General features: G+C 45.0%; 1 protein-coding gene across 4 annotated transcripts in view; it reads left to right on the top strand.

Annotated features, from left to right (window-relative positions):
- The window catches only part of LOC105481991 (exostosin like glycosyltransferase 3), a 131,210-nt gene that overhangs the window by 93,712 nt on the left and 25,469 nt on the right, over nt 1-12,029 (top strand). For all 4 annotated transcript variants that reach the window (XM_011741801.2, XM_011741800.3, XM_011741807.3 and 1 more), the window contains exon 3: nt 74-2,696. In XM_011741801.2, the coding sequence (XP_011740103.1) occupies nt 549-2,696 (2,148 nt within the window). In that variant the 5' untranslated portion in view covers nt 74-548. The remainder of the gene's footprint in view (nt 1-73; nt 2,697-12,029) is intronic.

Here is a 12,029-nt window from a genome sequence, read left to right as displayed (position 1 = left end):
TCTAGAAATGTATGGTGGTGGGGGTGTTGAACATAATCTCTTCAAGACTGACATGGTTCTCTTTCTTTTGCAGGCCTGATTGTTGGCAAAGGCATCGTAAGAAGCTGGCATTTATTTCTGTTCTAACCCATTACTGTATAACTGTGAATTGACACTATGCATACTTGTTGGTCAGCAAAGCCAAGAAACAAGAGCTATGGCAGTTGAGAAAGTCTGTCTGATTCCAGGGTGTTTTTTCTGGGTTTCATCATCAGGTACTTCCTCCCTTTCATCGCAGCAAGAATGTGGCACCTTTTACCGTTTGATAAAGATTAAGGACATGTTCTTTGGTCAACAGCCAGAACTTAAAATCTTCTGGAATAGGGTCAGAGACCATTTCAGCTGCAGCTGAGGAAAATGAAATTTCCATTTTATTTGGTGCCTTGTCCAGGGAGCACACTAACTCTTCCGGAAACGCGTCAGTGAAACAGAGATAGTTTTGTGGAATAGCAACCCATGGTTATGGCGAGTGACCCGACGTGATCTGGGGGGCAGGCTGCAGAGGACTCATGACAGGCTATACCATGCTGCGGAATGGGGGCGTGGGGAACGGAGGTCAGACCTGCATGCTGCGTTGGTCCAACCGCATTCGCCTCACGTGGCTCAGCTTCACGCTCTTTGTCATCCTGGTCTTCTTCCCGCTCATCGCCCACTATTACCTCACCACTCTGGATGAGGCTGATGAGGCAGGCAAGCGGATTTTTGGCCCCCGGGTGGGGAACGAGCTGTGCGAGGTGAAGCACGTGCTGGATCTGTGCCGCATCCGGGAGTCGGTGAGTGAAGAGCTCCTGCAGCTGGAGGCCAAGCGCCAAGAGCTGAACAGCGAGATCGCCAAGCTGAATCTGAAGATCGAAGCCTGTAAGAAGAGCATCGAGAATGCCAAGCAGGACCTGCTCCAGCTCAAGAATGTCATCAGCCAGACCGAGCATTCCTACAAGGAGCTCATGGCCCAGAACCAGCCCAAGCTGTCCCTGCCCATCCGACTGCTCCCAGAGAAGGACGATGCAGGCCTCCCTCCCCCGAAGGCCACTCGGGGCTGCCGGCTGCACAACTGCTTTGATTATTCTCGTTGCCCTCTCACCTCTGGCTTTCCGGTCTATGTCTATGACAGTGACCAGTTTGTCTTTGGCAGCTACCTGGATCCCTTGGTCAAGCAGGCTTTTCAGGCGACAGCACGAGCTAACGTTTATGTTACAGAAAACGCAGACATTGCCTGCCTTTACGTGATACTAGTGGGAGAGATGCAGGAGCCGGTGGTGCTGCGGCCTGCTGAGCTGGAGAAGCAGTTGCATTCCCTGCCACACTGGCGGACAGATGGACACAACCATGTCATCATCAATCTGTCGCGTAAGTCAGATACACAGAACCTCCTATATAACGTCAGTACTGGCCGTGCCATGGTGGCCCAGTCCACCTTCTACGCTGTCCAGTACAGACCTGGCTTTGACTTGGTCGTATCGCCGCTGGTCCATGCCATGTCTGAGCCCAACTTCATGGAAATCCCACCACAGGTGCCGGTGAAGCGGAAATATCTCTTCACCTTCCAGGGCGAGAAGATTGAGTCTCTGAGGTCTAGTCTTCAGGAGGCCCGCTCCTTCGAAGAGGAAATGGAGGGCGACCCTCCTGCTGACTACGATGACCGGATCATTGCCACCCTGAAGGCGGTGCAGGACAGCAAGCTGGATCAGGTCCTGGTGGAATTCACCTGCAAAAACCAGCCCAAACCCAGCCTGCCGACTGAGTGGGCGCTGTGTGGGGAGCGGGAGGACCGCTTGGAATTGCTGAAGCTCTCCACCTTCGCCCTCATCATCACCCCCGGGGACCCTCGCTTGGTTATTTCCTCTGGGTGTGCAACACGGCTCTTTGAAGCCTTGGAAGTTGGTGCCGTCCCGGTGGTGCTCGGGGAGCAGGTCCAGCTTCCCTACCAGGACATGCTGCAGTGGAACGAGGCGGCCCTGGTGGTGCCCAAGCCTCGTGTTACCGAGGTTCATTTCCTGCTCAGAAGCCTCTCCGATAGTGACCTCCTGGCTATGAGGCGGCAAGGCCGCTTTCTCTGGGAGACTTACTTCTCCACTGCTGACAGTATTTTTAATACTGTGCTGGCGATGATTAGGACTCGCATCCAGATCCCAGCCGCTCCCATACGGGAAGAGGCGGCAGCTGAGATCCCCCACCGTTCAGGCAAGGCGGCTGGAACCGACCCCAACATGGCTGACAACGGGGACTTGGACCTGGGGCCAGTGGAGACGGAGCCGCCCTACGCCTCACCCAGATACCTCCGCAATTTCACTCTGACTGTCACTGACTTTTACCGCAGCTGGAACTCTGCCCCAGGGCCTTTCCATCTTTTCCCCCACACTCCCTTTGACCCTGTGTTGCCCTCAGAGGCCAAATTCTTGGGCTCAGGGACTGGCTTTCGGCCTATTGGTGGTGGAGCTGGGGGTTCTGGCAAGGAGTTTCAGGCAGCGCTTGGAGGCAATGTTCCCCGAGAGCAGTTCACAGTGGTGATGTTGACTTATGAGCGGGAGGAAGTGCTTATGAACTCTTTAGAGAGGCTGAACGGCCTCCCTTACCTGAACAAGGTCGTGGTGGTGTGGAATTCTCCCAAGCTGCCATCAGAGGACCTTCTGTGGCCTGACATTGGCGTCCCCATCATGGTAATAGAAAAATGAAGAGTTCGTTTTGGTGCATGAAATAGTGTCACTCTTAATCCCTTTTCCATCTTCCTTCACTTTAGCAATAGTGACTTCTAGTAGAGGAGAATACATGCATACTCATGAAAAACCTGTATAGTTTCCTTTCTTCCTGAAGGATTTGCTTGCTGCTTTTTCAAGCCTTGGTAGTTCTGTTGCTGTTACTCACTTCCTAAATCTAGGATCCCCAAAACCAAAACTGATTGTATATTCAATATACAAAACCTTGTCGGTTATCCCATAGACTTCTTCCATGTCACAACAAGATGATGATGATAATGATAAGCTACCATTTAGGAAGCACTTAGCATCTAGTCACTATAATAAGCATTTTGTGACATATCATTATCACTGTTTCTTCAACTTATTCATATGGGAGCTGAGGCTTAGGTTAATGAATTTGCCCAAGATCATGGTGAGTAATGGAGAAGCTGAGCTTTAGTGTGTCTGATTCCAGAAGCGGCAGCTTTAGTCACCTCCCAAAGGGTTTAGGAAGGCCTGTGTCATTTTCCAGGTATTCATAGAAGTCTTTTGGAAGACTGGGGTTGGGGTTTGATATTTTGGAGTTGGAGAACCAACTCCAGTGGAACCTTCCAGGGTGTCTTGTAGGTTCTTTCTCATTCTTTACTTCATCTCATGGTTAGGTGCTGTATTTTACAGGAAAAATAATAGCTAAATATGTAGGACAGGGCTTTAGTTCTGAGGAGTGTATCCACTTCAGAATGAAACTTGGCATTCTAGAAGAGAGATGGCGACCATCTCTCTTAAATGTGCAGCCTTAGAGCAGGTCTTAAGCAGACTGCCAACTATTTAACCTGCTGCATATGTAGTTACTTTCCGGCAAAAGGTAGCAAAAGGTCTGATGGGCCACACATTGCTAGAAGTCTAGTTTTTTAAAAAATGTATTTCATTGGGAAGCCAATTTATTTGAATTGTTTTTCTAAGCAGCAGCATGGTATAATAAGTATGAGATTTGGCGTGATACAGACCTGGGATTAAGTAGTCATTTTGTGATCTTTGATAATTAGCTTTTTTGATCTTGCATTAAAGAGGAATCTAAGATAAGACAACTAAGAATTCTAGAAAGGTGCTCACTTACTTGATTCCTTCTTGCCCCTTAATGTTAAAGGAGATGGAAGCCAATATGTTTGTCTTGCCTATGCTGTGGGCAGCTTTAACTGACTTCACTCATAAAGGCTTCTTGTATCCTCTCTGCATCATTTCTGTTTGTGTCATAGTTGTTACTGCCTACTTCCTTCTGTGCAAAGTACCTCTTTGCTTTAAATTTTTTCTTACTGCTGCTAATCTTATTTTTTTATTTAATTGAATTTATAATCAGAAGCTATTCAAAGACTGTAGGGTTATAAATCCTTTTTATCCCTGTTTATTTTGTATATTAAGCAAAGTTTTGTAAATGAGTTTTTTTAATAGACTTCTCAAAGTTCACTTTTTTTCTTTCTGTTACAACTTTGTCATTGAAATTAAAGAAGGATTTGCTCTGTGAAAGATAGATGCTCCTCAAATAGTGGAATAATAGAGAAGCCATTGTTTTCCATTTTTCCTGAGTTTTCTTTGATTTTGATAGGGACGTAGAGAAGCTAGTACCACCCCAGTTGACTGAAATTCATCGAGAACTTACCAGAATGAATCCTTTTTAAAAAACTCTCGTGGGAAATAAGTTGTCCTGACTGTTGGGCAGCCCATCGCAATAATACCTAATGGAAAATGCCAGAAACTTTACAAATAGGCCGTTCTAAACAGCTTTCTCATATTAGCATTACAAGTTTTTTTTCTGATCCTTTTAAAAAAGAGGAAGTAGCTTCAGATGGAGAATTTCACTCCATCCTGCAAATATTCTGGTTGTGCTTTGTATCTAGGAGAGGCAGGTGTTCTGGCCTGCAGTTGAAGTTGCTGACATCTTGGATGTACCTGGGTATCAGAGCTAGAAAGAGACTGGCAGCCCTCTCTGCTATAGAAAAATGGCACTACTATGATACACCTCAGAGTGGGTTTTCCGTCAAGATGTAGATATAGCCAATTCAGTATGCTAGCTTAAACCAAGGTTCCCAGGCATCAGTGGATCTACCCAGGAACCTCCGTGCCACTTCAGAAAGTGCTGGGCATTACGGGCTTCTCTTATGCTCAGGTTCCCACTAACAATAGGCATAAGTGCTGGATGTTTGTGGGCTGTGAAGTCTATTGAGTACCAGCTATTTTAAGTGGAGAAGGATTGTCTTAGGGATCCCCCATAGGACTTACATGTTAAAATTTCTCATTCTTTTAAATAATTACTTACATACAAAGATCTAGCTTAGAGTGAAGGTGATCTTTATTGCCACCACCCTTGAACAGTCCTGTTTCAAATGCTCTGTGTAAAGAGAACTTCAGCACGAATGGGATGGTGGCGGGGCAAGGAGGCAGGACTTGTAGAGAGATGGGAGAAGTGTCACCAGTTGAAATGGGTCTCCTGTTGAATGGGGTAGGACTACTAAACAGAGGGGCGATGGTGGGTGTCTGCTCTCTCCCTGGCTCTTGTATATTTTGTAAACATGTGAATCAGGTCCCTTAGCTCCTGGAGCACAACAACAAAATACCTAATGAAAGCCAACTAGAGAGTATTGTTATGCCAAAGGATTTGAGGTCTAGGCTTTTGAAAAACTCTCCACTGTATTGGGGACCACCACTTTCATGGCACCTGACAGATGTTCCACTGTTTCCAGGCCTCTGTTGTTTCTGACGATATGTCAGTGGTTTTCAGATTTTTGTTTCCTTGTATGTAAGGTGTGGTTTTCTCTGGCTACTTTTGAAATTTTTTTTTATTTGGTTTTCAGCAGTTTGTGGTATGCCTCAGCATGGTTTTCTTTGATGTTTATTCTAGAAAGTGTTGATATTTTTGTTTTAGTAGGTGGTTAGTTGTATTGACTCAGACTAAAAGCCCTGTCTCGTGAATGGCCACTCGCATGTTGAGTTATTTTATATGTAGCTGCTCTGCTTACAGCCTGCACCAAGCATGCATGGCTTAGGGGTGGGCCAGAGACAGAGCAGTTTCTACACAGAACTTGGAGCTCCCCCTCTCTGGCTTTCTCCTTTCTGGATTTTTCTCCTTTCTTTCTAGGGGCTATGGTTACCTTATACATTTCCTTTACAGGCCAGAAAGACCATAGGTTTCGTATGAGAGTTTTAGCAGTCTTTCTTGGTACCAACTCTGGCTTGCTCTCAGGGTGAAGCAACAGTAATTCTCCCTGTACCAGTAACTCCCTCCCTCTGAATTTTAGCACCTCTCCATAATTGGTTGTCTTTTGTTGACTCTCTAGTGCCTTCTGGAAATTGCTTTTTTGGGATTTTTGTGCAGAGGTTATAGTTGTCATCTGAGGGAAGACTGGGTCTGGCAGAAGCTTACTCAACTCTCTGGAGGCAGAAACGCCAAGTAATCTCTTCTTGATAGATAGTCCCATTAAAAATTTTGGTTTCAGTTACTACTTTGACCAGTTGACACATCTTCCTTACTCTGCTTTATACTCTGGAAAATAGTAAGTAGGGTGGCCGTTTTAGAATCTGTCCTTTTGGAGTTGTAACACGTGGGCTGTTAGGAAAGGGACGTCTTTCAGTTACTAACAGTGTAGTCTAGCTCACTCGAGACGTTGCTTCTCTTCACACTGTATACTCACTGATTGCTGAGACAGTCTCTTGGCAGCCCATCCCTGAGTCTTAGTTTTTCATTCTTTTCTTCATAAAGGGTATGGCTAATTTACACAGGGTGCCTTGGAAGGGCTCTTAGAAGGGATGACATTCGAGCAGAAGCCTGAATGAAGCGAGCGAGAACGCCACGTACATTCTGGAGGGATGTATGGGGAATGGCAAGCGCCAGAAGCAATACCCAGTGCATCTGGGTGGCACGTTTGAAGGAGGTTGGAGTAGGCGGTAGGGCCAGCAGGTGCAGGACAGCGCAGGTCACGCTTGTCTGGGTTTTATCCTCTCTGCCTTAGGATGCCCTTGGAGGGTGTTGAACAGAGGAGACACATGATTTTTATGGAACTATGGGGAAAAGAGCAGAAGCAAAAAGACTCGCAGTAGCCTAGGTGAGGAGCGGTGGTGGAGAGAACCAGTTCAGAGATCAGCATAGCATACATCCTTGCAGACTGCAAGGTCTGTGGAAGTGATGAGGTCAGAATGCACCATTTTTTTTTTTTCCAAATGAAAATGATAGTGCCGGACACAGTGGCTCACGCCTGTAGTCCAAGCACTTTAGGAGACTGAGGCGGGCGGATTGCTTGAGACCAGCCTGGCTGACATAGGGAGACCCCATCACTACAAAAAAATAGAAGACATTAGCCAGGCATCATGCATGCCTGTAATCCCAGGTTCTTGGGAAGCTGAGGTGGGGGGGATTGCTTGAGCATGGTAAGTCAAGGCTGCGGTGAGCTGTGATTGTGCCACTGTGCTCCAGCCTGGGTGATAGAAGGAGACCCTGTCTCTAAAAAAAAAAAAAAAAAGAGAGAGAGAGATACAAAATTATTTTTCTGATGTAAATATCATTCCAGGGGAGTTATTTTCATGCTCTCTCCCCAGTAGCATCTGTAGTGCACTCTTGGCGTCAGGAACTTTCTGGATGGGGACTCTGCCTCTCAGGTTAAGAGGCTTGGCTTCTGGCTAGACCTCAGGCAAGAGAGTGGAGATCGTTCTCAGGGCTTACTCCTTAAAGTGTTGGTAAGCTGTATTTTTTATCTCTGCCCACTCTATTTTTAAAAATGTCCCTTGAACGAATGAGATGATAATTTCCTAAAATTGTGATAGCTAGGTGAAGCCAGCAGGAAAAACCTTGTCCAGCTTCTCCAGGTCCAAGACTGTGCAAGGTCTGGTGCACTTCACTAGGAGCTGGCACATCTGGGTGGTTTGATTTTCTCTCTGACAACATTTGATTTAATAACTTGGTGGCTATAGCTGTGGCTTTCTGTTTGCGAATGGGCTGTATGGCTGCAAAGGAAAATTATATAAAACAAGGCTACCCCAAACCAAAAATGAATAGCAAGAAATGCAGAAGTTTAAAGGAATTGCCGGAAAGTCATGTTGCATAATTTACTAATTGCAGCAAATTGATTCTTGAGGTAGTGTCTTCCCCTCTTAGTTTATGTATACTCTTTTTACTAATTCAAAGTAAGGAATCTGAGACTGTGATAATTCTGTTGCTTCAGGTCACTTGACTAATTGATGCCTGTATTACTCAGGACTTTTTTTTTTTTTTTTTTGAGACACGGTCTCACGCTGTTGCCCAGGAGCGCAGTGGCATGATCTTGGCTCACTGCAGCCTCCGCCTCCCTGGTTTAAGTGATTCTCGTACCTCAGCCTCCCTTGTAGCTGGGACTACAGGCACACACCACCATGCTCGGCTAATTTTTGTATTTTTAGTAGAGTTGGGGTTTTGCCATATTGGCTAGGCCGGTCTCGAACTCCTGACCTCAGGTGATCTGCCCACCTCTGCCTCCCAAAGTACTGGGATTACAGGTGTGAGCCACTGCCAGCCCCAGGTCTTAGGACTTCTGACAATAGATATGTATTTTTTTTCTTTTTCTTTTTTTTTTCCGCATGCACATTTCCTGGAGAAGCACAAACTTGTTTTTTAAAATATGTATATAAAATATAGAAAATGTATAAATTAAAATACATACAGAATATAAAATATACATGTAAAGTGTATGACAATTAAAATAGAGACTGTGCTAATATCATGTTATAATAATTGTTAACAGTTTTTGGGCATTTTCTGTGTGCTAGGCACTGTGGATGGTCTTTATCTGCATTCTCTCATTTGTTGACCTGCTAACCTAGGTTTTTTACCTGCACTTGCACTGGGATCATTGGCAACTTTTTCTCTTAGAAGTTAAAATAGACTTGTGTCATTTAAAACATGTACAATTTTGTTTGTACTGTATGACATCCATATGTAAAGTTATAAATGGAAAACCAATGCACTGTTACCTTCTTATTCTCTTTCCTTCCTTTGCATTTTCTTGCTTTCTGCCCCATCACTTGACGTTTATTGAATGAATCCCTAAATAATGTAGTCCTCGGCCGGGTGTGGTGGCTCACACCTGTAATCCCAGCACTTTGGGAGGCCTGGATGGGTGGATCACGAGGTCAGGGGTTTGAGACTAGCCTGGCCAAGATGGTGAAAACCCCGTCTCTGCTAAAAAACAAACAAAAAACAAAAATTAGCCAGGCACGGTAGCGGACGCCTGTAATCCCAGCTACTCAGGAGGCTGAGACAGGAGAATAGTTTGAATCCGGGAGGCAGAGGTTGCAGTGAGCCGAGATCATCCTACTGCACTCCAGCCTGGGTGACAGGGTAAGGCTCCGTCTCGATGATGATGATGATGATGAGGATGATGATGATGTAGTAGTAGTCCTCTTTCTGTCATCTTCTTTCTGTCACTCACCTCCCTCCCCACTCACTTCAAGCTGTGTTACCTAGGTCCTCCTGAGTTAGGTGGGCATGACTGTGTGCCTCTTCCTGGATCTGATTTTCCTGTCCTGAGTTCTCTGATGGGTTCCTCTTTTAAGTTGGAGGAAGGGGATGATGGAGAACTAAGATCAGTTGCCGTTTCCTTTCTTGCCTGTGTGATGGCATGATGTTAACTTTCATTCTCAGATACGGATTTGCTATAGGGATGTATTATGCATGTATGTGTATTGTTGGAGGATGGAGATTATTGGGCATGGCTGGGCTGGATATAATCTTAAAGAGAAAAAGGGCATTTCAAGTGTATTTAAATGGCCAAATTTCAGAGGTGGCAGCGTTCTAGGCCACGATTGCTGTCCCTTTTCCTTTGTGATGGGAGGTCAAGGGTCCCGTGAATGATATTGTGCAGAAGAGCAAGCGAGGCACTGTCAGGGAGCCCTGTGTGTGAGACAAGCCAAGCAAAGAGTGCTCCTGGCTTGATGTAGGTGGATGGGTTTTTTGCTATAGAAAACTACACTAAATACTAAGAGGTTTCCTATTCCTCTCTAGTTATCATTCTTTAAGATTATTACAGATATTGAATGTTTACTTATAATTTTGATCTAGAAACTTCTCAAGTCTTTATTTCATATTCTGTAAATAGAATGGCAGGGCTAAATTATGTTCTATTTTCTGCTCATTCATTCATTTATAAAACATTTGCTGAACATCTGCTATATTGCCAGGCACTATGGTCTATCCATTTTGGTTAATGTCATACCAGTAATTAAAGCAATAACTTGAAAGTGAGTTTTCCTGTTCACAAGTTACTAAGGTGTAATCATAAGGCATCTAATAGCAATGTGCTAGAGTAACATGAAGAAATAGCCAGTATTGTGGGGTCGGGGGAAGAGTGTTGTTTTAATTTGAAACAAAACGACTTCAACAAAAATGAGAACCTTTCCTAAACATGACACAGTCCCTCTGGTTGACTGGTTTCTGTTATGTTCAACCTGTCTTTTCTCAGATTCTTAGAGGCCATGTTAATCTGTGAGTCTGCGTTTAGAAATTTTTTTTTTTTTTTTTTTTTTTTGAGACGGAGTCTTGCGCTCTCGCCCAGGCTGGAGTGCAGTGGCACAGTCTTGGCTCAGTGCAACCTCTGCCTCCTGGGTTCAAGCAATTCTCCGGCCTCAGCCTCCTGAGTAGCTGGGATTACAGGCGCACACCACCACACCTGGCTAGTTTTTGTATTTTTATTAGAGAAGGGGTTTCACCATGTTGGCCAGGATGGTCTCGATCTCTTGACATTGTGTTCTGCCCGCCTGGGCCTCCCAAAGTGCTGGGATTACAGGCGTGAGCCACTGCGCCCAGCCTGCATTTAGAAATGTTTGAGCCTCTTTGTTCTTCTGATTTTGGTGCCAGAATGGATAATAGTTGGTTTGCTGAGCTTTTGTTTAGCCATTAAACACTGCAGCTTTGAAGCAAAACTGTTAGAAGAAAACTTTTACTCTTCCACCCATTTAGTTTTAGTTGGTGTTTGCAAAGGTTGTGAGGGCAGAAATCTTTTTGTGGTTATGGGGAAAAGGGGAATGTCTTAGGTAATGAACTATAGTTACTCTTCCAAGCGCTGTTTGGTTTACTGTCTCCTGCAGGTTGACTCTAAATCAGGGTGTTGAGCAATGGCACAGTGACATTTTGGGTCAGATAATTCTTTGTTGTGGGGGGCTGTCTTGTGCACTGTAGGATCTGGTAGCATCCCTGTCTTCTGCCCATTAGATACTAGATGCAAGTAGTGCACCCTTTTCTCCAGTTGTGACAACCAAAAATCCTTTCAGACATTGCCACTGTAGCCTGGGGCAAAATCATTCCTGGTTGAGAACCACTGCTCCGAATTTTTAAAGCTGACTTACTGCAGTTACTTGTCAGCTAACCACAAATAAACTGTAGTGCTTGGTGGTGTGTTTCTGTGAATCTTTAACAGCTTTTCTGTTCTTTTTTTTTTCCTTTTGAGACAGAGTCTCACTCTGTGGCCCAGGGTGGAGTGCAGTGGTGCGATCTTGGCTCACTGTAACCTCTACCTCCTGGATTCAAGGGATTCTCCTGCCTCAGCCTCCTGAGTAACTGGAATTACAGTTGCCCTCCACCGTGCCTGGCTAGATTTTTAAAAAATTATTTTTAGTAGAGATAGGGTTTCGCCATATTGGCCAGGCTGGTCTTGAACTCCTGACCTCAGGTGATCCGCCCGCCTTGGCTTCCCAAAGTGCTGGGATTACAGGCGTGAGCCACCATGCCTGGCCCTTTTATTCTGATTGCTGTTCTGATTATTAAAATGCAGTTCGCTCTACCTGAACAGCTGTTGTCATTCTAGCCCAGAGCAGTTGTGCTCAGAGGGTGAGCAGTGGTGGCAGGCGCCCTGTGTTCCTGGAGTCCTTAGTAGTTGTTCTCTTGTTGCTTCTTTGATACCTAAGTAATGGACTTTAATAAACTTACTAAAAAAACTGGTGTGAAATCTAGGCCAAAACACTTTGATATTTGACCTCCAGCTCCATGACCCCACCGAAGTCTTCTAGAGCACAAGTAGGTTCTCTTGATTTGGTTGTTTAATAATTTTGGGTATGACCTAGATATCACATCATTTTAGTTTTTCTTGTTTTTCATTTGCAGGTGCAGAGTTAGGTTGTTAATAGGATTGTCAACTTTGGCTGATAAGTAACTTCAGATTTTGCAAACAGCATGGTGCTATGTTGAGTTAGCAGAGAGGGTACTTACATTCACACGTCTAGTAAGTGGAGGAGTTGGAATTTGAACCCAGGCTTTTCTGAATAGCTCCAAAGCCATGCTTTCTCCCTCTGTACCAGTGC

The sequence above is a fragment of the Macaca nemestrina genome, chromosome 8, assembly GCF_043159975.1.
Source record: "Macaca nemestrina isolate mMacNem1 chromosome 8, mMacNem.hap1, whole genome shotgun sequence".
NCBI classification, from domain to species: domain Eukaryota; kingdom Metazoa; phylum Chordata; class Mammalia; order Primates; family Cercopithecidae; genus Macaca; species Macaca nemestrina.
Note: the sequence above shows the minus strand (reverse complement) of the source record. Positions and strands in the feature narration are given on the sequence as shown.